At 43.1% G+C, this 24,565-nt stretch overlaps 3 protein-coding genes across 3 annotated transcripts; 1 reads left to right on the plus strand and 2 right to left on the minus strand.

The window, feature by feature from the left end:
- Positions 1-3,578: 3,578 nt before the first annotated feature.
- On the minus strand, positions 3,579-5,345 carry LOC139930654 (uncharacterized). Its single transcript, XM_071923886.2, has 2 exons — positions 5,109-5,345; positions 3,579-4,827 (listed from the first exon to the last, which is right to left on the minus strand). The coding sequence occupies exons 1-2, from the start codon at positions 5,272-5,274 to the stop codon at positions 4,106-4,108; spliced, it is 888 nt and encodes a 295-aa protein (XP_071779987.1). The 5' UTR covers positions 5,275-5,345; the 3' UTR covers positions 3,579-4,105.
- Positions 5,346-5,759: 414 nt separating this feature from the next.
- Positions 5,760-16,213, minus strand: sh3bgrl (SH3 domain binding glutamate-rich protein like). Its single transcript, XM_071923887.2, has 4 exons — positions 15,985-16,213; positions 8,273-8,458; positions 7,463-7,543; positions 5,760-6,948 (listed from the first exon to the last, which is right to left on the minus strand). Exons 1-4 carry the CDS (start codon positions 16,027-16,029, stop codon positions 6,913-6,915), a joined length of 348 nt encoding a protein of 115 aa, XP_071779988.1. The 5' UTR covers positions 16,030-16,213; the 3' UTR covers positions 5,760-6,912.
- A 944-nt stretch (positions 16,214-17,157) lies between these two features.
- Positions 17,158-20,651, plus strand: hmgn6 (high mobility group nucleosome binding domain 6). The gene is made up of 6 exons (XM_078289315.1): positions 17,158-17,288; positions 18,249-18,272; positions 18,460-18,489; positions 19,338-19,385; positions 19,538-19,657; positions 19,794-20,651. Exons 1-6 carry the CDS (start codon positions 17,274-17,276, stop codon positions 19,839-19,841), a joined length of 285 nt encoding a protein of 94 aa, XP_078145441.1. The 5' UTR covers positions 17,158-17,273; the 3' UTR covers positions 19,842-20,651.
- Positions 20,652-24,565: the final 3,914 nt, after the last annotated feature.

Consider the following 24,565-nt stretch of genomic DNA (forward strand, 5'->3'; position numbering starts at 1 on the left):
GCAGCCAGTACAAGATTTTCTTTTTATCTTTGCAAGCCTATCAATAAACAAAAATAATGAGTATTGGCTCCCTATGATATTTGCTGTAAATGCTGATTGCCTCAATAAATCTTCTTAATGTCATGGTCACAGTTAGGGTTTGCATAAAGAATAAGCTTATGGTCATCAGCATCATTCTGTTTTAATTTCTTTTCTGTGTAACTGTACAACAGAGCGGAGATGGAGATCTTTCAAGCTACAGTTCAGAGTGGGGGGATTCAGAGCAAGAAAGTTATTGTTTTCTGTGGTCTTCACCTCCTCCTCAAAGTACCTCTCATCCAACCAATGCACTGTCTCTGATGGATAAACAGGGCCTGGTCACTCTGTGGAGGTATTCTGTGTCTTGCTTGCCTCTGGAAAGTCTTGGTGTTATAGATCCAGGATCCATGTTGCTGGGACATTCTCTTCCCAACGGGTTTGGGGAGATGCAGAGAGAACAGTGTCCTCTCCCTCTCACCCTCTTTCCCAGGCCTAGAGACACACAGGGAGCAGGTACACCAGCTGGGTGGGTTTGTCTGATAGACTGGTGGGTGGTAAAACAGTCTCAGTGATGTCCTGAGGGACAACACAAAGAAGAACAGGGTGTTTTTATGGCCAACTGCTTACTCCCCTATAATAAAAATGGAAGAATATTCTTAGTATTCTATTGCATCGATTGTTTACAAATCACAGCAACAAATAAATATTATACTGACTAAATATAATATCGGGCAGTACGGTGGAATCAGTGGTTAGTACTACTGTCGCCTCACAGTCCTGGTTTGATTCCCGGCCCCAGTCTTCCTGTGTTCACGTGGGTTTCCTCTTGGTGCTCCGATTTTCCCAAAGACCCGAAAGTCAGGTGGACTCAAGACTCTAAATTACCCATAGGTGGGAATTGTCTGTGTATCTGTGTTAGCCCTGTGATGGACTGGTGACCTGTCCTGCCTTCTGCCCAAGGCATGCTGGGATAGACTTCTGTACCACGTGACCCTAAATATCATATATCATATCAAATATCAAATCATTAATTCATTTATTCAAACAAAGTGTCATAAAGCTGCAGTGCTGCCAGGTGCCTGCTGATACAGAGAGGAGGGCACAGTTTGGTATCCACAGCAACGGCTGGGACTCTCCTCAGGATCTCCGGGGTCACAACACGCATCTGGACTCTAAGGCATTTGTCATTCCAAAAAATATTAAAAATAGCTAAAGAGCCTTTGTGCATACATCTCAAGCAGGTCCTGCTGACTCAGCTGCTGCACACCAGTATCATTTACCAGATGCAGTTTCATCATGAACTGGGTGAGGATGTCCTCCACTAGTTTATCGCTAAATGTGAGTTTAGTGAGGAGAGAGCATGTTTGTGCCAACCTCATCCTCTAACTGGTCAGTTAGACGATGACAGTTGATCTGGGATCAGCTGGGCTACGCTGACAGCTACCTGGTAAACAACATAGTGGTGGAGGATGTGAAGACACTGCCATGGCTCCTCAACTCTGGAGCCCAACACCTGTGGAAGAGGTTGTTTTTAACTTGAGGAGTGGGCTCTGAGGACTCAAACCCTGACACAGACTGTTGTTTAATGTGAATAAGGCAAGAGAAGAAGGCAAAAGAATGATGAGGAATCCCTGCCTTTCAATGTTTTGAGGATTTAAATGATACACATTCTTTCACAACAAATCCTTGCTAAAATACCCAAAGAAGCAATTGAGAGAGGATGTACTTGAGCCTGCCAGGCTTTGACTCAGCTATTTCCACCATGCGCCCTGTTTGGGTGGGTGTTGAGTCTGTAGTTTCTTCAAGGGCACCTGCTGTAATAGCCTGCGGGTTTATTGTGCATTTGCCTGCTCAGATCTAATCTTTTACTTGTGTGGCACAGATCTTCACAGCTGGGTTTCCTAAAGCACACACAGAGAAGGTAATCTGGATCCACTGACTGACACTGAGATAAAGGTGGGGTTTTTGGAAACGTAGGCCAATTCATTCATCTGTGGAAAAAGATGGAAATTAGAAGTTCGATGAGGGTTTCTGTGTTTGACAGATTTGAGCTGACAGTGTCCAATCACACTTTCTAATGTTGGCCTTGTCTGTTGCAGCATCTATCTCAGGATTAAGGTCTTCATTTCTTGATTTTCAGATCATTTGCAAATGTCAATCTGATAAAATTAAATAGAAACAAAAGGGGGAGGGAGAAAAGGGAATTTATCCTTGGGAGATGAATAAATCAAATCAAAACACCCAAGAGCTACTAAGGAAAACCACAATCTTGTACTGCTGGCCGCTGAACAGCTGCTTTGGAGCATTTCAGATTTAAGTGCTCTAATGGACTCTTCAGTGATAGCTGTGGGAGTGGAGACCGTTTCCACAGTACAACCAGTACAAACACTACTTTACCTTCATTCACTCAAACTGAGCCTTTTTCAACAAGGACAATTTTGTCTAGGTTGACGTCATGCCTGCCATCTCTTTAACTGGTCTTTTCAACAACAACATATGAGTAAATTTAGCCATCTTTCTAAAAAACAAGCAAACAAAAAAAAAACACCTGACATTTCAGTAGAAATCTCGAGTCTAAATGAAACTTTTCATTACTTGAAAAATCAACTGTAACATTACAGTAAATAAAATGCAATTTCTGTCACATCACTTTTAAACCTTGAGGTAATTTTAATAACATTATTTACACATCAATAATGAAGTTAATTTTAAGTTTGGATTTTTTTTTCTCTGTTTTTAATCAGTTCATTCGCTTTGTTATACATGGTGTGATTAGGAATTAGTTTCTTCATATATTCCTGGTAGACAGACATGAACACATTTCAGAGCAGAGTGCTGTCAGGAGCAGGTTCAGCGTTTTGCTCAAGAACACTTGAGATTGAAGCTTCCTGTGAGCTTGCAGTTACACCCTGCTGCCATAGGAAACATCTGGACGGTTTTAGACAAAGCCTCTTCAAAAGTCCTCTGTGACCCCATTTGTCCACTGGATCATGCTAATGTGAACTTTTTCTACACGGTGGAATGTCCCAAGACGAAGGGTATCTATACCATCCTCTCTTTAGACCTGGACCTGCAGATGTGGATGTGCCACAGCCTGGGAGGCCCTCTGACCTTTGTCATGAAGCTGAGAAATTACAGCACAAAAACCCGAGATCTCCCATATTTACTTCAGCTTGATCCATTGTAATACGAAACTGCTATGCTACTTGTAATATGTGTATAAATTCATATTCACAGTTATACCACATAGACTCCACAGGTATTCATATATTTGTGTCAGCACATTCAGAACACTCTCCTGTTGCAAACCATTACTTTTACGCAATTTCACAGATAGTATTAGCAGCCATTTTGTTTCTACCATCCCACATCCCATGGAAAAGTGGTGGGATGATATTTGGTAACCACCATTAAGGCCCAACATAACATTTCCTAAGTTAAACAAACAGAGACAAAAAATGCTCCTAGAAATGCCAGAATAGGGAAAACAAAAAAAACCTTCTTAATTTGTTCATTGGGAGGCTAAAACAACTATTCATGATTTAATGATTATTTTATTTTTAATTCTTTGTATCAGTGCTTAGGTCTCAGAGGGGTTAACTTATATTACATCTCTATTTACAATGGTTTCTTATATGCAGTATAAGCTTACACTAGATAACAGTTGTGTTTGATATATTCAATAGGCTACCTTACACACATGCACTTATAAATGTCAATACAATAAAATTCTAATGTATAACGGGCAAATTCAGGATGATGCAGTACTAAAATCCAACAGCAGATGGCATATGTGAGCAAGTAAATATGAAGCATCATTTCAACAAGACAGTAAACAAACACATTGTGTTAATTTGGGAAACCAAATGGGACAGAATACTTAAAACTGAAAAACTACAGCGGAAAGCATGCTTTAAATTATTTAACTGCAGTTGTATTAAGTCCCAGGTGTGTGTTTGTGCATGTGTGTGTGTGTGTAAACTCGGCTGTGCAGAAGTGCGGAAGTAAAAGAGGGCAGCTGAGCATTACATTTACATATGCAGTCCAACTTTTGCAGGGTTTGTGTGTGTGTGTGTGTGTGTGTGTGTCACTGCAGATGAGCACTCTCAGTCTCTGAAATCCGTAGCACGGGGGAGCTAAAGTTGGATGAGCAGGGAGCTAAATTCTGTGTACTCAGATAACTAATCTTCTTGCCACCTTCCCCTGCTGGCCCGTCTTCCAGCCCAGCCTCCAGTGAGTCTGGTCCCTGCCGCTGGCTGCTTGGCTGCGGCGGAGGCACCAGGCCGTGCAGGAGGCTGTTCCCCAGATGGGAGTTGCATCGGGCCAGGCTGTCCGTCAGATGCTGGAGGTACACTTCTTCCAGCTGCTTCTCCAAAAGCCCGTTCAGCACAGAGTTAGACATAGGCTCCAGTCCTGACCCAGGCAGATCCAGGCTGGTGGTTACACTGGCCCCCATAACCAGATAACCCTGGTCAGGTACTGAAGACCCCAGCTCCCCTTGCTGCTGCTGGTGGTGGTTAATGCGTACTGAATGACAGGGAGCTCCAGAGAGAGGGGGCTGAGCTGAAGAACCGTACCCAGGAATGCTGCCTCTCAGTGGGCTGGGTGGGTCACCCAGCTCCCCCGTCTCCTGCCCCAGCCGTAGGTCTGGATAATGTTGCAGGAGACTACAGGAGTCTAGGCCAACTGACAGGTCAGGGTCCAGGGTGACGACTGGTGAACAGCCAGGGATTGAGACACCAACAACAGTCTGAGACACTACACTCAGTCCCTGGCTTTGGGTGGGGCCTAGCTCTTCCTTGTTTGGACCTGTTCACAAAAAATAAACTGATTACTGAGATGTTTTTTGTTTTTGTTTTTTACATTTTTGCTATATGGTAAGAAATCATCGTTAAGATTAATATTACATCTGACAAAAGAAGAAATAATTTCTATTTCTATCCGAGGGACCAAGGGGATCTAGATTGCGTCAAGTTAAAGTTCATGTATGTGAGTCCATATGGCAAGTTAGACCTCACATTACATCAGTCGGTAGTTTGCTATATATATTACAACATTTGGGTGGGGGTAGTAGTATTATGGCTCCTTACCTGGTGCTGTTGAAAGTGTGTGTGGGCCTGAGTTTGAGCCAGGGGGAACTCCGTTGAAAGGATCCATACGGTGACTTTGTGTCTGTGTTCTGTGTGTCTTGGTAGCAGAGACGAGCCTTCTCTCCTCCCTGTACCGCAGCACTCTGAGAAACCCTTCGCCCAGCATGGCACTGGCTGGCTGTCTTCTTTCTTTCTTTCTTTCTATCGCTCTTTTTACCGCCTACTGCTTCTTATCGCTGTTAGTCTTGAGCACTACTGCGACAGTGCCATTGCGTATATAATTATGTAGCTCAACTGGCCTCTTTCACTTCTGCAATGGAGACTTGGCCCCTCCACCCACACCCACTCATCCATACGCATATACTTCCCTTATTAATCTATAAATGAAAGTCATGGTTGAGAAAAAAAGAGAACAGTGAATTGGCTTCCAAAATGTCGATACTGATATTATAAGTCCAGGCCATAATTTAAGTGGCTGAATAACATTTTGGGGAATATCTTGAGGATGTGACAAAGCAGAAATATCAGCAACTCTACGAAACTGGAAGTATTGGCTTCTACCTACTGTCAGTCAGAATGCCTATATTTTGATACCAATAAAACCACACGTTAAACATGCCTATGAAAAATGAGTCAGATTCTGTAAACTTAAAATCCTTTATTATACATAAAAAATAACACTTTATTATTAGGAAACAGAAGGAATTTTGTTTGACTGTATCATTATTGTAACTTCATTATTTCATGCATGACTACATTCAAGATAGGAAAAGTACTGAGAGCCAGGTTTGCAGTTGTATTTGTAGTTTTATTTTGTCCAGAGAAGATATGAACTAATCTAAGATTGAACTTGCTTATAGTACCAACACAATGTGAAACTGAATGCTTACAGCAAAACAAAACAGCTATCTCACTTCCATAAAACAAACAAACAAAAATCCATCTCACATCCCTCTACCTTTACAGACGTGTAGATTTTGGCATGTATTATCATTTTTTTTTTTTAAACATATATCATCTCATAGAAAACGGTTTGCTATTAAAACAGCATTAAGACAATATTAAGTAAATAAAAACATAGAGAATGGGACTCTTAACATATAACTCCTACAGAAGGTGCTGCATTTTTGGCTATGACATGACTGGTATGACACACTGATCCAGTCTTTTTTGAATGAATTTGTCACAAAGTTTCCAGGATTCAGCAGATAACAACTTATTCAACAATACATTGATTAATCCTGTTGTGTTGAATTATACTGTCTCCATAAGATTTTGACTAAATGGAGACCACTTTTTTAGAAGCTCATGCCAATATAGATGGAGCTGATGTACTATACTGTGGGACAATTTACGGGTCTGTGTTACGATTATGAAAGTGTGTACATTTTATTGTGTCTGATGGTGCGTTCTCAAACAGGGAACTACAGAATGTCTTGCCCGCCTGTTCACATTCATGCTGATGGATGATTGACATGTCATTAGGCCAATAGGTTTAGTGGGCTGAGGTTAATGGCAGGAAGCAGAACCGTTCCCGGTGAACTCATCATGCTCTGCTTTAGTACCTCCTCTCACTACAGCTGACAAGGCACAGCTGAACACAGATTAATAAAAAAAACATACAGGAAGAAGTTAAAAACCACCCACATATCCATAAGTTGAGTGAAATGTTGCTTTTTTTTTTTTTTTTGTTACTTTGTCTGGATCTATTCCAGGTCTGTCTGAGTCTGGGTCCAGGTCTGGGTCTGGGTCTACGTCTAGGTCCGGGTCTAGGCCTGAGGTCTCAGGTAGAAACACTGTAAAGCTACAGCTGTTGTCTCTTTGCTAGAGCCTCAGCCTCCTGGAAAGAGAGGGAGAGAGAGAGACAGAGAGAGAGAGAGAGAGAGAGAGAGAGAGAGGAGAGAGAGAGGAGAGAGAGAGAGAGAAGTGAGAGACAGAAAGGAGAGGTGTGAAAGGAAGAGGAGGGATGACGAGAGGAGGGGAGGGAGAGAGAGAGAGAGAGTGTTATATTAAAATGGAGGATATTGGTTTATGTATCCTCTACATTACAACACAACAGAGGAAAACCCCTCTGTTTCTATGGTAACTGGCACACCTCTCTGCAGTTCCTCCGGTGACAGAGAGGAGGAGCCAGGGTGCAGGAGAGAGAGGGGGACAGGAGAGGAGGCCTGCCTGGGTGTAAGGATATCATGAACAGATGTATTATGTAATATGTGTGCTTTCTATATGGACATCATACTGTGATTATATATAAGGAAGTGTTACAGGCAGTGTGGTTAGACTCTAGGAATGTAGTGCAAAGATGGGACCGCTATCTGTGTGTGTTTGTTTTCGGTTGAGAAGAAGCTTTTTACCTTAGAGCCCGGCGGAGCAGTCAGACCCAGAAATGCATACACAGCGTTGTCCTCTCTGGCATCGAAGAAGGCCTCGTAGTCCTGCGAGAGAGAGGAGGACGGAGAACTTTAGAGGCTCGGATCGATCGAGGATCGCCTTACCTAAATCTGAACTACGACCTTTTTGGGAATGATAATTCGAAGCAGACTTTGGATCAGCGCCTGGGGGGGGCCGAGCATGTGAGCAGTGGTGAAAACACCCTGATCTTTGTGAGACAGTCGCTGTCAGATTTTTTTTAGAGGCTGTGTTATTTGTCCAAGGATAGGACTCAGAGTCAGTAGTGAATCTGATAGGCAGGTATTGTCTCTGAGAAGGCGAGTAAACAGGTTTACACATTCACCCATTTACTGTTTGGTTGTATGCGGTCTCTCTCATTCTTGTTCTCTCTCACACATTCTCATTCCTTTGTTTTCCCTCTCTCTCTCTCTCCCACACACACACACACAAACAAACAGAGGTTTTTCAATAGGGCCCTACAGCTGCAAGTATCCTGGGGAATGTTCTATTCTTTGTCTGTGACATTCAATACAGCACATCCTCCATTACCAACTTTACTTCCAGCCACCCATTAGCTGCATTATGATGCCTCGCTGCACGGAGGCTAAAGGCCCTGTGTCTGTCTGATGGGAGTAATCTAGTGTCTGCTATGATAGGACAGAAGGGTAGGGTACATGTCAGCGAATATCTGAGCTATTAGAGTAGTAAACGCGTGAACAATCCCATGTCATTCCTTGCGAGTGTGGGTGTGTGTGTGTATGTGCCTCTCTCACCCCGCAATATTTGCTTTCGTTAAAGATCTGCGGGGGGAGGGGATTCCCCGCGGCCGGCCTCGATTCCTCGGGAACGTTCTCTCTCATCCACTTCCTGTTGTCCTCGTTGGCTGCGATGTCACACTCCTCGAACTCGATCTTATTGGCCGCCAGGAAGCCCAACACATCCTGCTGCTGCTTCTTAATCTGTGGGGGAGAGGAGAGGAGAGGAGCAGGGTGAGCGAGGGGAAGTTGTCGGTTAGTCATAGCGCGCCAAACGGATGCTCTGAGTGTGTTATCTTCAGCAATATGAGCCGCCATAAGGCCTTGGTCCACCATACTGTCGCCATTCTGCTGTAAAAAATGAAGACGCTTCTTTGCTCCTGTGAGAAACTAGACAACAGAAACCGCTAGCTGGCCTGTTACTAAGATACCACTTGTTGACAACTGAATGAAGTGATGGAAGAGGACTGCAGAAGAGGGTGAACTTGGACGAGGCTAAGGAAGGAGGAACAGATGTGATGTTATATCTGCAAGAAAAATCCCAGATAGTGAGAGAGAGACAGCAACTCCCACGAACGGACTGCCACCACAATCTTCCTTTTTAATACATAATGCTCACTTTATTGATGGAAAATGACATATTACAACATCGTGTCCTTGCACCCACTTTTCTTCCCTCCTGTTGTTGTGATTGGCACACTTGACTTCCAAGTCCATCCACAGGAGAGAAGAAAAGTGGATGCAAATTCAAACTACATAAGCTCATAAGACACAGTGTCAAAACATGTCAGTTTAAAACAAAGTGAGCAATATGTATTAAAAAGTTGCTATCTTCGCACTATGTGGGACTTTTCATGCAGAATTGTCTATTTTTCACAGGCACCTCCATCCCAGAAAAGGCAGATTTAATGTTGTGTCTTCTCTCATTTGTGTCTTTTCTCATTTGTGAAACCTTTGAAATGTTAACAATACAAAACAATGAGCTTTTCATCAGATAACCAGCTCTACAACTCAACATGAAACAAAGACACAGAGTGTATCAAGGACAACACATTGATACCCTATGGGATCCTGCCCCATTTGGAGTATCATCACTGGTATTCTTTGGATGTTATGTCACCAAATACCCCAAACCAAAACCTCAAACCAAAGTTCTCATGGAAAGATACAGACAAGAAACAACAGTATGGAGAGACAGTAGTAGGTTCTGGTCCAGTAATACAGAAGATTTGTGCTTGTCTGTGTGTTGTTCATGCTTCTGTCTCTTTGTGTGTATGCATGTGTGTGTGTGTGTGTGTGTGTGTGTGTGTGTGTGTCCTGTAGGGAGAATCTGACTTAGTATATGAAATTGTGGTCCAATGAGGTCTCGGTGGGTGTGTATAAGGGGGAGGATGGCCCTACAAGGCCAGACGGAAACAAGAGCTCCTCTGGGACTCGAGAGGAGGTAACTGGTCAAACACACGCCAAATAAGGCCTGCTACAAGGAGATCCAGCCTCTGCTCTGCACACACACACACACACACACACACACACACACACACACACACGTACACATGCACACATTCCTAACATGAAACTAAGATGTGACCTGATGTTGACTTAAACCTCATGATAAACAAATTAAAATAATGTATGTATTGCCTATGTGTCTGTCTGGCCAGCCAATTCCATGTGAGGCAGACAGGACTCCTCCCAGCTTTATGGTGCGCGGCAGACAGACAGGTGGATTATTAAACAGCCATCTGTTGACACAAAACTGAGGCATGGAAATGAGTGAGTTGACAATGGTATGTGGTAGATTAGCGGTTCCACGGTTTGAATCATTAAATGACAGTTGTAGTACCAAGGCCAAAGTCCTGAGCCAACTCTCCCCACCTGCTCTGGAAACCAGCACTGGACAAAGCAACCATGTGGAATGCCATGAGCTCAAACTCACTTTCTCCCTCTCTCTCTCTAAACACACGCACGCACGCACACACGCACACACACACACGCACGCACACACACACACACACAAACCTCTCTCTAATGGAAGAATCTGCCCAGCCTGCTGTGAGAGGAACTGAGCTCCTCTATCTCTGTGCTCTCCTCTTCACTCTTACTCCTTCATCTCGCCTGTCCATGCCTTCTCTTTTCTCTGACTTACATTTGCATTAAACATTTTGGGCAATAAGCTGACACTCTTATCCACAATGACAATAGAACAAGCTTAAATTCCTAAATTGCAGACATTACTGCTGCTTAGACTTTTCCTCCTCTCTTCTTCTCTGCTTCCCTTCGGTGCTCTCCCGCCATTCCCTCAACAAGCCTGCATTGTACTGTTGCCAAGCGAAATTAATTTGCAGGGGAAATTGGCCAGATGCCATCTGCCCCTAACTCTAATTGCACAGCGAGTATTCCCTCCTCTGCCCCTTTAGCTCTTTGCACTGCTCTCTGGTGTCTTGAGCGGAGCTTCTGATGAGTTTAGTGTGGCTGGAAACAGCCTTCGACTGCCCCTAGTTTTGGGTGTGGTAATAAACAACCACTCTTCTCCTCTTGTCTTGTATTATTCTCTCCGTATCTATCTATCTCTCTGGAATGCTGAGGGAAAGTGACTCTTCAGTCTTTAGTAGAGAGACAGAGGGAGAAAGACAGAGAGAGACTGATGAGTAACTAACAGTAATGAGTAATGAGTAACTGGTGGACCAGAGTCAGGCCTTCAGCCAGTGAACAGGCAGGACCTGTATTACTCAACTTCAAAAAGTCTTGATTTCCATAATTATCTTGCCATGCTATCACACACAGTGAGTAATATTCATACAGATATGGCTTACCTAGTAACATTCAAATCTATATTGACACTGAACCAAACATAATGCACGGGCAAGGATTTAATCAGGCATGGGTCAGTCAGTAGTTCTGAGCATGTGTTTTAACCTGCTTGGAGTAATAGATGAATGGGTTTTTACTACATCAGGACAATTAAAACAATGCCAGATAAGTTGTAAATCACATTAAAGTACACTAAACTGACTTTCAAATATTTTCCTGTGATTTTCTAAACTCTGGAACCCATTTTGTTATATGTGGCAACGGTTGAAACAAACACTGTGAATCACTTGCAAATACTATTTGGCCCAGATCTGGAATTTACTGGCTGCTGTTACACGTTTTATCAGGACTGAGCTGACACTTTAATTATGTCATCAGGTGTGTTATCTCACCTCCAAGACAGTCCACACACACACACGTGGAAGAACTACACCTAGCACTGAATGATTGTATTTCTCCAATACAAGTGATCCACAGGACGGGGTCTGGAATGATCACAACTAGCTTTTGGTTGTTCATGCAACAATGTGAGTTTTCTTCTGTACACTGAAAGGTTTCCGACCTGTTACACAACTGTCAATATACAATATATACATTGTTTGCTCCAATGTATTTATTATTGCTATGAGGAGACTAAGTGATGTAGGCCTCTCAGCTTGCAGTAGAATACTTCTACTGCTGTATGGATAATTATTTTGGCTCTAACTAGCACCTGAGAAAAGCACTGCTGTGTTCAAAGAATCTACAACCTTTGATCTTTGGTTATAATTAACTATTTGTCATTGGCTTGGAGTGGCAGGCCTGTGAGATAGATCAGATCCAGACCTAATCAATCCCTGAAAAAAGGTCAGAACTCAGGCATTAACTGCTGTCAGACAATGGCAGCTATTGACCGGATGCACTGTATCCGCAACACAGGCTTAGATCAATACTGTGGAGACTGATTCAATCAATTATGTCAACTCAGAGTTGGGGTCAATTCACTTTGAATTCACTCAGTTGAAAATGTACATTGAATCTGCAATTTACATAAGAAAAGCCTTCATTTTCAAAATAATCTTTGTAGGTTTCTTTCTTATGGCTCAAGATTTCCAGTTTTGCAATGAAGGAAAATCCACTTCCTGGATTGATGGAGCTGGAAGTGAATCGACCCCAGCCCTGTGTTTATAAGGGATAAAGGTTTGGTTTGATTGGATTTGATCTGATTTGTGTTGACAGCTACAAGCTTACAGCGGCATAGCAGGACATTTTGCAGTAACAGACTAATAGTAACAGACTGGCCAGACTACTGTTACTAGCAATAGCCTCCACCCAATCCTGAGCTCAGTCAGCATTACAACATCATTACAAAACAGAATTAGACTATACTGCCTTGGCTGGAGTTCCCTCACTGCTGCCTAAAGGTGAACATTCAAAGACAAGAGGCCAAAACTGACCTGTCACACACTGATGACTCACTGTCTGTGTTATCTCTCTCTTCAACCAGAGGAATGGCAACACTCATCCAACTAAAGCCTAAACTAAAACCCACAGTGGAAGAGCAGTAAATCAGTGAGAGCAGAATACTTGGACTCACACACACACACACACACACGCACACACAGACATACACACAGGAACACAATGGGTCTCAAGTTACTGCTGAATTCTAGTGAGTTTATTGTGGCAATAAGGGAGGTGTCTGATAGTGTGGTTGCAGTGCAGAAATGGAAATGAGGTAGTAAAATGTGTGCTGTGATGCTGGTCGGTGACTTTGCCTCTTTTCACAGAAATATGCAAGTTGGCCTTCCATGACATCACCAGTGGAGCCAGTATATACACTGTTAAGTGTGTGCGTGTGTGTGTGTACCAGTGTGCGTTTAAAGGATAATTCCTGTTTTTCATATTCAAATGATTCTCTGGCCTGAGAGTAACCTGAGAACCAGGTGAAACAGGAAAGCATGGTTTGATTCTCTCACAGATGCGTCCAAATATCACTGAGGAGGCATTATTCTTCAAAGGTTTTTGAGTGTTTAGGCCATAGCTAGGCTTTAGTCTAGATAGGGCTATGGGTAGGTATGACTTAATCTTCACCACAACATAGCCTAGTCTGTAACACTAGAAGTCTCTCTAGCGAATTCATAGTGAGTCATAACACCATTTCTTCAGGTGACTCAAGCACACTGCTTCACATTACTGGAGTGGAAATATGAGGACATCGGCTGTCAGTCAGTTTACAGAGGTACCGCCCTCCACAAGAGGCACCTCTGGGGACGGGACAGGTCAGGGGTCAGGGGTCAGGGGTCTTGCTCAAGGACACTTCAAAAGGACACATAGCTGCTGATGTTGCGTTTTAGTTATAGGATGTTCACCTCAAACACTAAACTACCTTGTAGGCATACATGTAGGTATGAAGGAAGTCTATTGTGAATCAGCAAGGGATTATATTATAAACCAGAGGGTTTTGCTCCCTAGGCCTTAAACTCTAGAAAATATGGCTTTTCAGATGTTCGATGGCCTTGATCATAGCAGAGCCTTTTTGTGCTATATAGAACCATTTTTGGTGACTTTTTGGTGCTATATGTATCAGATTCTACGTAACACCAATAAGCACCGAAAGCTATTCAAATGTTCTCTTTAACACTAAGCACGGTTCCTTTATGGTTGTGGTCATAGAACTTGCTGTCTTTAGAAAATACAGCTGTCTGAATAGTGCTGACTCTTGTGGCTGGTCAAGTGTTGAATCTAATACATTCCTCTGGCTAACTTTCAACTTTCTCTCTCACTGACCTGCAATCATTTCCTCAGTGGAGCAAAGACTTCAGCTGTTGTTGCCTCTTTCCCAATACTCCTATACTTCTCCCCTGTTTAATTGACAGACTATTGTTAAATTCACATGCTTAGCTAGATTAGAGTGATTAAATCAGCAGCAGACACCGCTGGAATGTGATCACAGTGTTTTATAGGCGCTGATGCAATCAAACTGCAAGTTTGTGTACTGTAATTGCTGAGGGCAGAGGTTACACCACAATTTGTCATTCAGTAATTGCTTCCCATAGGACTGAGTAGAAATGTATTACATTAGAGTAAGACGTTCTAATAGCATGGAGACCTTTTCAAAATACATTTCTAAATAAATCATAGACATGGAGTAAATCCTATAAAAGAAATGAGTCACTCTACCCTATAGCAGATCATGGTAAAACAGACATATTGTGGATGTGGATACAGAAACTCTTCAGTTTAGTCAGTAGAGTAACTATATCTATCTATATCTATCTATACTATCTATAATGCTGCTGTTAATTTCCCAACTAACAGAATGGTGATGCGAGTGTGAGCGTGCAAGTGCATGCCTGTCCATCTGTGCATGTGTGTACGTGCGTGTGTATATATGCATGTGCATGCAGGCTCATGCACGTACGTACTGTATGTTTACGCATAATACAGTGCTCTGGCAGACATATGCATTTACTCTACTAAAGACAAATCAATGAGGTAATGCACTCCCCGGGCGAGCTCCGGTGCAGCGATGGTGCTGCATGGGTGGCTCTTAACTCTTCACCACTCTGACTAAACAGAAAGTTCCTGCCCTGCAAGACTGCTGAGCCTTTGCAAATTTCATTCACTGTAAGGGCAATAAAGTTATTCAACTCTACCCGACTGAAAAGAGTCTCTGTGTTTGATCACGTCACATAGTCCTCTTCCTCTGTGTATGTGCACTGGTCTGAAAACTGTAACAGCAATGGCTTGATGAAGGTAAATATTCCTAAATAAGACCTAAACCACATGACAACTTACTTTAACTTCAAGTGACTTTTCAACTGTGACCACAGGAAGGGAGTTTATGGATTTGAAGTACTGGGCTAGATTTACTAGTTGCTATTTCTGTACCATTTCCATTAGAACCCTTTCAAATTCAGGCTAACAAACAGTTTTGCAGCAGTAATATTTCATGTCACCAATTATGATAACAACCTTGCGGTAGCTGTATGCACGAATCATATTTTATAACAAGTATAGCATATCATGGGCAGAATTAAAGCCTTGGTCGGTATCGATCCAGACCTCCAACAAGTCTGAAACAGGGTAGAAGTGTTCCTGAGCTGCAGCTGCATATCTGAAGGCCCTGGAGAATTGCATCACCATCATTCCTCTCTACTCTGGGTGGAACCGGCAAGCCTGAAGCTCAAGGTCCTCCGGGCTGCAGGAGACTGGAGGGAACACTCAAGAGGGTATACAAACTCTCCCACAACCCTCCCTCCTTTCTAGAGCAAGTCAACAGTTTACAACTCTCCCCCTTAACAAACATATAAACTGAGTGCAGGGCCATCAGGTGACAGAGGTTTTTGTGTACATTTTAGTGGCTAACTGTGCTCTGTGTGTTGCCTGTTATTCAGAATAGCTCGGGGTGAGAAGCACTAAATTGTCATGCCAGGAAACACAGTGTCAAACCACAGCTGAGAGAGCACACACTACTTCCCTTATTTAGAGTTCCTGAGTAACAGAGCTGCACCACAGACGTGAACTTCCTCTGCTAGAGTTCCTGTCCTCCTCTCTCTCTCTCTCTCTCTCTCTCTCTCTCTCTTTCTCTCTCTCTCTCTTTCTCTATGGCAAAGTTAGTGAAGGGAGAGAGAGGTGAAGAGAGAGAGAGAGAGAGAGAGAGAGGGAGAGATAAAGAGAGAGAGACTCCACCTGTGTCCAAAGTCTTGAAGAGAGCAGACCAGTACGCTTTACTGATGAGTCAGACCACTCCAGACAGGGAGGATGACTGATGACAATTTGATGCACATCAGTTAGTGACTTCAATAAAACTTCAATTGCCGTCATGCTCCTATTGCCTAACAAGCGTCTGGTGCTGTGGAAGGAATCAGTTAAAGCCATACAAACCACACAAAACCATGCTGAGAGCACACCTTCTTTCTTTTTTTTTCCCTTACCGAAGTGGAGCCAGAGGACGATGCTATGTACACTTTGATCACCATGTTAAATCCCCGATGTTGACGTCGGTCCAGTAAGCTGTGATAGTCTCGCTCCTTGCAGACACTTTGCAGGCGATTGTTCGGCAATGGGGCAAAAAACTTCCAGACCAAAATCCTGTCTGTTGTAGGCAGCGCAGACTGTCTGCGCAAATGCTCCTGTTCTCAACACTGGATGGAGCTTGCATTCCTCCTCCGCCTCTACTCCCTCCCCGCCCCTTCTCCTCTCTCTCTCCCTCTCTCTCTCTCTCTTTGTAGCGCGCACACACACACATACACACACGCGCACGCATAGAGGCGCAATAGGCCTACCCTAGTGGCAGTAGAACAGACTTATATTGTCTAAATGTTTCACCATCGACCCATTGTCTGCTTGAATAGTGTTTTGGTATGGGGCCAATAACCAGGTCGACTGTCTATATACCTTACAATTGCAGATCTGCTTTGTTATAGATATTAGGCTATTGCAAATGCCGGTATACTTGCATGATGGTGGCCAGACAACAGAGAAAGAGACCTGCTGTGATTTTCAATAGTTCTGCGCGCTTTGTGTAACAAGCTCTGCCACTAGAAGCGCCGTCTGAGCGGGCTCGTTCATTACATAGGGCTTTGTGGCCACCTACAGGCGTCTGTGGCAGACGACGCAAGCCTTTTCTTCAAATGAATTTAGGAAAGCCGACTGACAAACAAAAAATGTGTCGGAGAGGAGTGGGCGCCATATTGGACTCAAACACGAAGTGCATTAATCGTGAATTTTCCCCCTTGTTCGGTGCTGCAGATGTTAGTCCTGGTTTTACACTAAGCCAGCACAGGCAAAGGATGCATGCAATTCATGGAGCGTGTTGTCTGACGTCGGGTTTGTGTAACGGTACACACACATAGGCTTACGGCCTCTGAGAATAATTGAACACACTTGTATCTAGGCAATATGTCCTCGAATGCAATCCTTTCATTCTTGCAGGCTTCCTCCCATCTATCTCTGCAAGAAGCCATTCGCGCAGACCCCAGAACATCACCGGCTCCAAAATTCCAAGTGTTCTGCAGCTCCGAATGGCGTCACCTGATTGGCCCAGAGCCTATCAATCATGCCTTTAGCCGCACCCCTCCCCCCATTCAACCACTCGCCTCTCTGTTCCTGTGTGTTTACTACACTGCCGAGCATAAGGGAGACACTCGTCTTCACATGCACTGAACCCACTAAAAAAAACAGTTTTTAGTTGTATTTGTAAGAAAATCTCCAGGAGATCAACATGCCCAAGAGAAAGGTATGTATTCTGAAAATAATGAAAATTGTTTGGTTGGAATATCAGCTATTAATGCAATGCAAATGATTGTGAAGACATCCCTCTGAGACATTACTTAATTATAACCTAATTTATAACGTCTCTACATCGCTGATAATTTTTGCCTATTTTCTAGATATAATGTATATTTTTTTTGTGTTGGAATGAATATTTTCCTGCTCGGGCACAGGCTATAAATCCTGTTTTCTCCTAACAGCCGCTGTCCTTTGGGGAGTCAGAAGTCTCTTTCGGTCTCCATGCAGTTAAAGCACAAGCAGCAGCCATGCTTTGCAGCTCTTGTCCACCTTCCTCGCCGACCTACCGAGAACAAACGCTTCACTTATCGCCAATCGGCCCTCAAACCGCCTAAAAGTGTCACTAGAAAATGCATTAGTGCCTTTACTTTGCATTTTGACCGCAAAAACAAACATTTGCCGTCGCATTTCGATAAAATTATATATTTTCTCTCTTTGTTCGTAGTCCCAAATGGCTGCGATGGCGTGGCTCTGCCGCGTGGTGGCGCCGCTGAGTCTTAGCTGGTCCCTCCCCCTCTGAAAGCCTCCCGCGCCAGCTTTCAAATCTGAGCTCCATGCACTGAATGAGAGAAAGAGATGGGGGAGTAAAAGAGAAAAGCAGGGCCTGGGCCCTCAAAATCTGGGTTCAGAAGCCCACATGGCTCTGCTCTCACAGCCTATTTCTGAAATAACGCACTAACCCAAAATTTCTGGGTTATAATCCTTTAAAACTATGTGTTTTGGAAATAAATTTGTGTTTTCATATGAAACTAAAAAGTTTTCTCAACTGCTTTGTGATTACTCGTAATATGTGCCTGAAGCATTTAGCAAATGCTTATTGTTAATATAAAGGCCAGTAACTCTCTAAATGCTACTAATTTTTCTTTACTTTGATTTAACCTTTTATATTTGTGTTTTTCATTTGCAGGGAACAGATGAGGCCAAGGAGGAGGTAAGAGGAGGGCACAATAAATTACACATCATAGATTTGATTAAATAAAATTTTAATCAGTATGTGAGATATTCCAGGGCTTTTTCAAGAATAAAGTATGTTTGTATAGAATTCAAAGGTACAGTGTTGTGAATACAGTCCTAATCTAAATAAAGAGCCCATGATAACCATTTTTGTTCTGTTTCAGCCCAAGAGGAGATCAGCTCGGTTATCAGCGGTAAGAAGCTTTACATACAAACTCACCACTGCTCATTTACATTCACAGAGGCAGTTAGTAAACATATGAAAGCCAGTAAAAACCTAAAAAGTAGTCACACACATGTGACTAATTAGTTAACCTGTTAAGTAACAGAAACAAAAGAAACAAAAGCAAGTGTACAACTAGCTTTTATTTTAAAAACCTACTTTAATTTGATTTGCAGCAATGAAAAACTACAAAACACATGATTTTTACATAATAAACTTTAAAAACTAGTTAACAGTATTTAAAAACTCAAGTAGAGCTGCAGACAATAGTAAAGTTTACTAAATCACATCAGAATTGAATATAATTTCTTATAAAGCTTACATAATTACTTAACACACAGTTGAAACCTGATGAACAATTACTTTATAGCAAGTAAGACCTGCTGGTCTGGTAATTAACAAATAAGCCGATGTATCCAACTCTAATATCGACATATTACAAATTAATGGCATAATGAAGAGATTCAGAATAATTAAAGTTATGTTCTGCAATTTTACAAAACATTTCTGCTCAGAGACGGTTTAAATTCCACAGTTAACTCATTTACGAAGGATCATCTTAATGTTAGAAGGCTTGAAACAAACAGCCGCTTCAGTCAACAGGCTTCTTATGTGTTTTTATTGGAAGAGGTTTCCATTCAAGAATCACTATCTGTCCTTGATTCTTTGCTGCCCATTTAAAAACTGCATCAAAGGAGCCTTCAGTCTTCCAGTGCCTTTTAGAGGCAAAAAAAAAGAGATTGTAAAATAGTCAAGAAAGAAATTGCGTATTTAAGTACAACTGTTTTATCCCTGTTTCCCTCCTTTTTTTCCCCACAGAAACCGGCCCCACCCAAGCCGGAACCAAAGGTTAAGAAGGCAGCAAAGGTAAGAGATTGAGATACTTTTCCGGTTCTTAATTTCAGTCTCTACACCCCCACAACAAAGACTTAGCTGAACTAGGGGGGGGGGGGGGAACAACAGGTAGTGTGAGTATTGAATATTCAGCCTGCTAACGGCCCGTTCTGTGACCCTCGCAGAAAGAGAAGGCAGTGAACGACAAGAAGGAGGACAAGAAGACCAAGAAGGCGAAGGAGAATGCCGAGGCAGAGGCCAACGAGGAAAACCACTCTGAGAATGGAGAGGCCAAGACCAACGAGGTGTGTAGACTTAAAAACTTCATCCATCCAACACTTTTACACCTTAGACTTTGGGATAAACACCAGAGCAACAGTCGTAGAAACTCTGTGTGGAGTTCTGTGTCGTGACCTTGTCCTCTCCCCCTCCGTCCCGCAGGTGGAGGCAGCTCCTGAGGAGGCCAAGGAGGAGGCCAAGTCCGAGTAGCACCACTGCCCAAGCTTCCTCCTCCTCTACGACCCCTGACCCCGAACCCCCAGCCAGCCAGCCAGCCCCCCCAAGTCTCTCACATGGTTTCCCTCCAAGGCGTATTGTTAACAGAGGAATATTTTTATCAATGATTTTATAAGTATCCGTACAGATTTTTAGCACAAAAAGCAAAGCTGATTATGGAGCGCCTTGCAGATTTGCAGTGGTCATATCAAGTGTCTGCAAGCAAGATGAACACACTAAAATCTTTTTTAAATGGCATTTCATGATTGTTGAAGGCTTGTTTGGTGTAGAAAGTGCGTCCCTGCCGGATTGGCTATGTCGTGAGTTGTGTATTCCTGTGTTTTTTCTCCTCCCCGATCTTCCCCCTCCCCGCTCCTCCACAGATTAGACCTTTCCTCCCCTACAGTTCAGCCTCTATCCATGTTTTATTAACGGTTCAACCATGTATATGGGTGATTCTTTTAGACCTCTAAATGTGCAGTGAGTTCCCTTGCTTCTGTCTCATGGTCCTGTTTTTTCATTGAATCGTGTTAAAAGCGTGTTGAAGCGTGTTGTCCATAAGAAAGAGGAAGACGAACATGTGAAACATTCCGGGAACAGCGATGCCTCTGACCTGTCTCCTAGACGACCCTGCGTGTAAAACAGCTCCTGCTCCATCCATGCTGTCATGTCAGCTTTTCTAAACACTCTGGTTTTTTTAAATGATTGAATTTGGAACCTTCTCTGACAAATGCAGGTGTCTGGTCCCTCTCTTATGTTCTGGAATTCTCTTAATAAAAAGAAGTCCTGGGAATTTTCCTCGAACTGACGTCTCGAGTCTCTGTTTTTTTGAACGATACAGTGTGATGCAAGTTGATGGGATTTTCTCAAAGACGGCACATTAAAAGCATCAAAGAAGGCACAATGTTTATTAAAATTCAAAGATCTTGTTCCAAAACATTTTGGAAGAAAAAAAGACATGCTCCCTGAAATTTACAAGCAAATATTAAAAAAAACATGAATCTATCCCCAAGTTTTAACTTTAACTTTTTTGAAAGCATGACTCGACTCATAAAGCTCATAAAGTGTGATTTACTTTGATTCCAGCGATCATTTTTGCAAGACAAGGCATCAGTATTTTCACACATGGGTATCATCTTGAAATGAAACTCAACACTGCCAACCTAATACTATCTAATGCTATCTTCATAATTAACCAGATCTGAAAGCATTTCCGTGTTTAGCCCACATTAAAACTATCCAAGGAGTATAATAAAAGATGTATAACCAGACGTCCTTAATGTGCACGGTTACTAGTTCTTAGATGGAAATGGGCGCAGGTACAACCTAGAAATCAAAAGCTTTGTATCACTTAGAGAAGGGTGAGGCTTCAAGTCTGTGGTTGGGGTCGCTTTCGTTTCAAGTTCCTCGTCAGATCTTACAAGTGCAATAAAAATGTTACAACATGGAAAAACAACCAGATCCGGTAAATACATGGCGTGCAGCCACAGTTTGCTGTGACCTCCTTGACTAAATGAAATCTGCCTGTAATGTATTCTCAGAGTAGCTCTACCTGACATTTCCTTTGAGACCGCTGCTTCAGGATACAGATTCTGACTAACGGAGCCCATTCCTCCCGGTTATTTGCTGTGCTTGTCTTACCAGAGTGGAAGTTCATTGATTCTCCAAACATAGATCTGCATTTGTTAGCTGAGTATTTAAGATCTGGATCATATGTCCACTATTGGCTTCAAACAAACCATGGCCAGGAGATTTGTTTCACTGATGTGTGAATTGGCTTTGACACAAACACAAACACACACACACACACACACACACACACACACACACACACACATTCATATTTGTGTTTGTAACATTGTATTAAATATGCTTGAGATATTCTAAGGATCTGAAGGGAAGTCCACAGACACTTGCTCCTTCATTCTTCATCCTTCACCCTGCTGCTTTGTACTTGCTGTCTATCGCTACAACATTCACCTAAAGGTCATTATATACTGAACTCATCAACTGAATGAAGGCCTCTAGTGGAGCCTACCTTGTATGTTCCCACCATGTCAGTATCACAGGACAGAGGGGAAGAATAGTGCGGGGCAGCATCCTGTGTAAAAGATGACACGGCCTTGAAATTGTCTCGCCTCTCCTATGGAGGCCTATACCGGCTGAAGGAGCAGACGGTGCCAGCGCAAGGCCTCATGGGAGTCCTATCCTGTCCTGCCAGAATCTTTGTTCCCCTTTAGGCTTTACACACACACACACACACACATACACACACAAGCACGCTCAGAGACAAACACAAAGACTCTGCAAGATGCGAAGCGTGAGTGCTATGACCCACATTCACCACAACCTTCAATCATATCACCAGACCTTTAATGTTGTTTTGCTTTTCTATAAGGTGAGCCCCATATTCAGTACATACATGTAAGGCTGCATGCATTAGTGTGTGTCAGGCGTGTGTGGATTGGGCATGTGAAAGTGCATGTGCGGCCACATCAAGCGAACAGACTTTCAATGGGCTGCTTACTCTGAGCTTTGTGTGTGTGCATTTGCCTCCAGCATTGGCTGTGCAAATTGTTTTACATTGTGTGTGTGTGTGTGTGTGCGTGTGTGTGTGTGTGTGTGTGTGTGTGTGTGTGTGTGTGTGTGTGTGTATGTTTGTGTGTGTGTGCCTAGTGCAGTCTGCTGTAGCCTATATCCTTTTGACCTCACACCACCTACAGAAGCCTACATGTGGCCGTTAATTGAAATATGTGAAGCAACATGTTTTATTTGTGGTGAATTCGATCTGCAATCCTCTTTGTGTAAAAAAAAAAAATCAATTTCTAATCCCTTTCTAGGGGTTGGATATAAATCTCACTGCAGCAGGCCTACTGTCCAACACATCAGCTGTGAGTGTTTACTTAGTGATGCATCATTGCCTGCATTTTCCAGAGAATGTGATGTCCTGTTAGTTTCAATATTTGCCTCCGCTGAGTGTAGATCATCTGCAGCAGTTAGAGACCATCTGACCTGCATTGTCATGGCCGAGGCACGGGCTCCATTTTGTCGATATTTTGTTGTGTGGAGGGCGCTGTTGCAGCACATCGCCACTAGATGGCAGTCTTGACCTATCTTTGCTGCTGAGGCGCTTGGCTTTGCTCACGGCACCCAGTTGAGCTTTTTACATTGTCTTTACTTCTGTATTACATGTATTATTTTACCAGAGGCGTATTCGGTTGATAGCATTGAATAATAGGAGACAGATCACAAATAATATGATGATACAGTACATCAAACGTCGTGTTTTTAAATAAAAAAAAAAAAAAAAGGATCCCTCCAGGCATTCCAAAATCCCTCATCTCCTCTTTCATTGACAAATCCCCCGAGTCCCTTCATATTTTCTTTTAATCCTTTGTCAGCGTCATCTATTTGATGCGGGTGTTTCTTTATTTAACCAGACAGTTCATTTAAGAGCAAATTCTCCTACAACAACAGCTCCCAGTCTGTGTACATTATGTGTCCTTTTTGTGAGGTATTGATGAGGCGCAGGGCAGCGGGGGCGGTGAAAGGAAATACATTATTGATCAGACAGAAAGTTTCTGATCTCAGCCAAGGTGGTCTCTCTTTTCTCTTCCACCTTCTTTCATCTCTGCACTCCTTCTGATATTCTTCGGGCTTCTACACCTTCATTGATCCAGCCATTCATCCTGTCTCCTGTGATCAAGCTCTCTGACTCGTTAACTGCTTTGATACTGGGATTCAGACACACACACACACACACACACACACACACACAGGCACATGCATGCAGCCCTCTCCTAAGGCACTCTGACATCAAACAGCTAATTACTCTAATCTCGTTTTATGTCCCTCTGCGTTTATCTGACTATTCATCTCTATGCAACTCCTGCTTGTTGCTCAGCCTGTCTTTCCATTCGCCTGCCTGTACGTTGGTCTGTCTGTCTGTCTGTCTGTCTGTCTGCCTGCCCATCTGCTTGTCTACCTGCTTGATCTGTCTTGTTCTTCCGCCTCTGTCACTTTCTACTGTCTGGTCTGAGTATTCACTATAGAGTTGTCCCCCAGAACCCTGCACAAAGCCCCGGCCGGCACACTCGTGTCCTCTCTGATTCTCTGATATGTTTTGATATGTTGACTAAAATAGCTTTTTCATTTTTAAACATGCTCATATCCTGTTCTGTCATCCCACGCATTTCCAGACCCTCCCCTCCCCTTCCCATCCCCTCCATTCACATCTACTGTCCTCATAATCCTGGTCAAATTCTCGCATGCGGGGGCGAAGGGAGTGAGTGTGTGTGTGTGAGTGTGAGTGTGTGTGTGTGTGGCTGTGTGTACGTGCATTTCTGTGCGTGTCTGTGCTGTGTAGTACAAGGGGGAGGATAATCTCGGTGTAAAGGATGAGGATGACCTTTTACGAGGAAGTGACTTAAATGATGTCTTTTCATCACCACGGATACCAGTGTTTGGATGTGGATGAGCATTTGTTGTGGGGAAAAAATGTCACACTAGCGCACATTCTCGCACACAAACACACAGAGAATAACAGAAAAAACAACAAGGCAATATGCGCACCCCCATACACACAATCATTTACACTCATTTTAGGTAATGGGCACAAAGCCCCCCCACCTGACCTGACCTCAGTGATGCTTGAAGGGAGCAGATGTTTGGTAGTTCTCTAACATGCTACTGTGAGAGGATGCTGCTGCTGGCTGGAT

This window comes from Centroberyx gerrardi, chromosome 16 (genome assembly GCF_048128805.1).
Source record: "Centroberyx gerrardi isolate f3 chromosome 16, fCenGer3.hap1.cur.20231027, whole genome shotgun sequence".
Lineage (NCBI taxonomy): Eukaryota > Metazoa > Chordata > Actinopteri > Beryciformes > Berycidae > Centroberyx > Centroberyx gerrardi.

Excerpts from the sequence above, each read along its gene's own strand:
- sh3bgrl (XM_071923887.2), bottom strand. The coding sequence starts at position 16,029 with ATGGTGATCAAAGTGTACATAGCATCGTCCTCTGGCTCCACTTCG. Across the intron at positions 8,459-15,984 it reads CGTCCTCTGGCTCCACTTCG|ATTAAGAAGCAGCAGCAGGA; the intron begins GTAAGGGAAAAA and ends TCTCCCCCACAG. Across the intron at positions 6,949-7,462 it reads CTGCTCCGCCGGGCTCTAAG|GAGGCTGAGGCTCTAGCAAA; the intron begins GTAAAAAGCTTC and ends CTCTCTTTCCAG.
- hmgn6 (XM_078289315.1), top strand. Across the intron at positions 18,490-19,337 it reads GATCAGCTCGGTTATCAGCG|AAACCGGCCCCACCCAAGCC; the intron begins GTAAGAAGCTTT and ends TTTTCCCCACAG. Across the intron at positions 19,386-19,537 it reads AGGTTAAGAAGGCAGCAAAG|AAAGAGAAGGCAGTGAACGA; the intron begins GTAAGAGATTGA and ends TGACCCTCGCAG.
- LOC139930654 (XM_071923886.2), bottom strand. The coding sequence starts at position 5,274 with ATGCTGGGCGAAGGGTTTCTCAGAGTGCTGCGGTACAGGGAGGAGAGA. Across the intron at positions 4,828-5,108 it reads CACACTTTCAACAGCACCAG|GTCCAAACAAGGAAGAGCTA; the intron begins GTAAGGAGCCAT and ends TTTTGTGAACAG.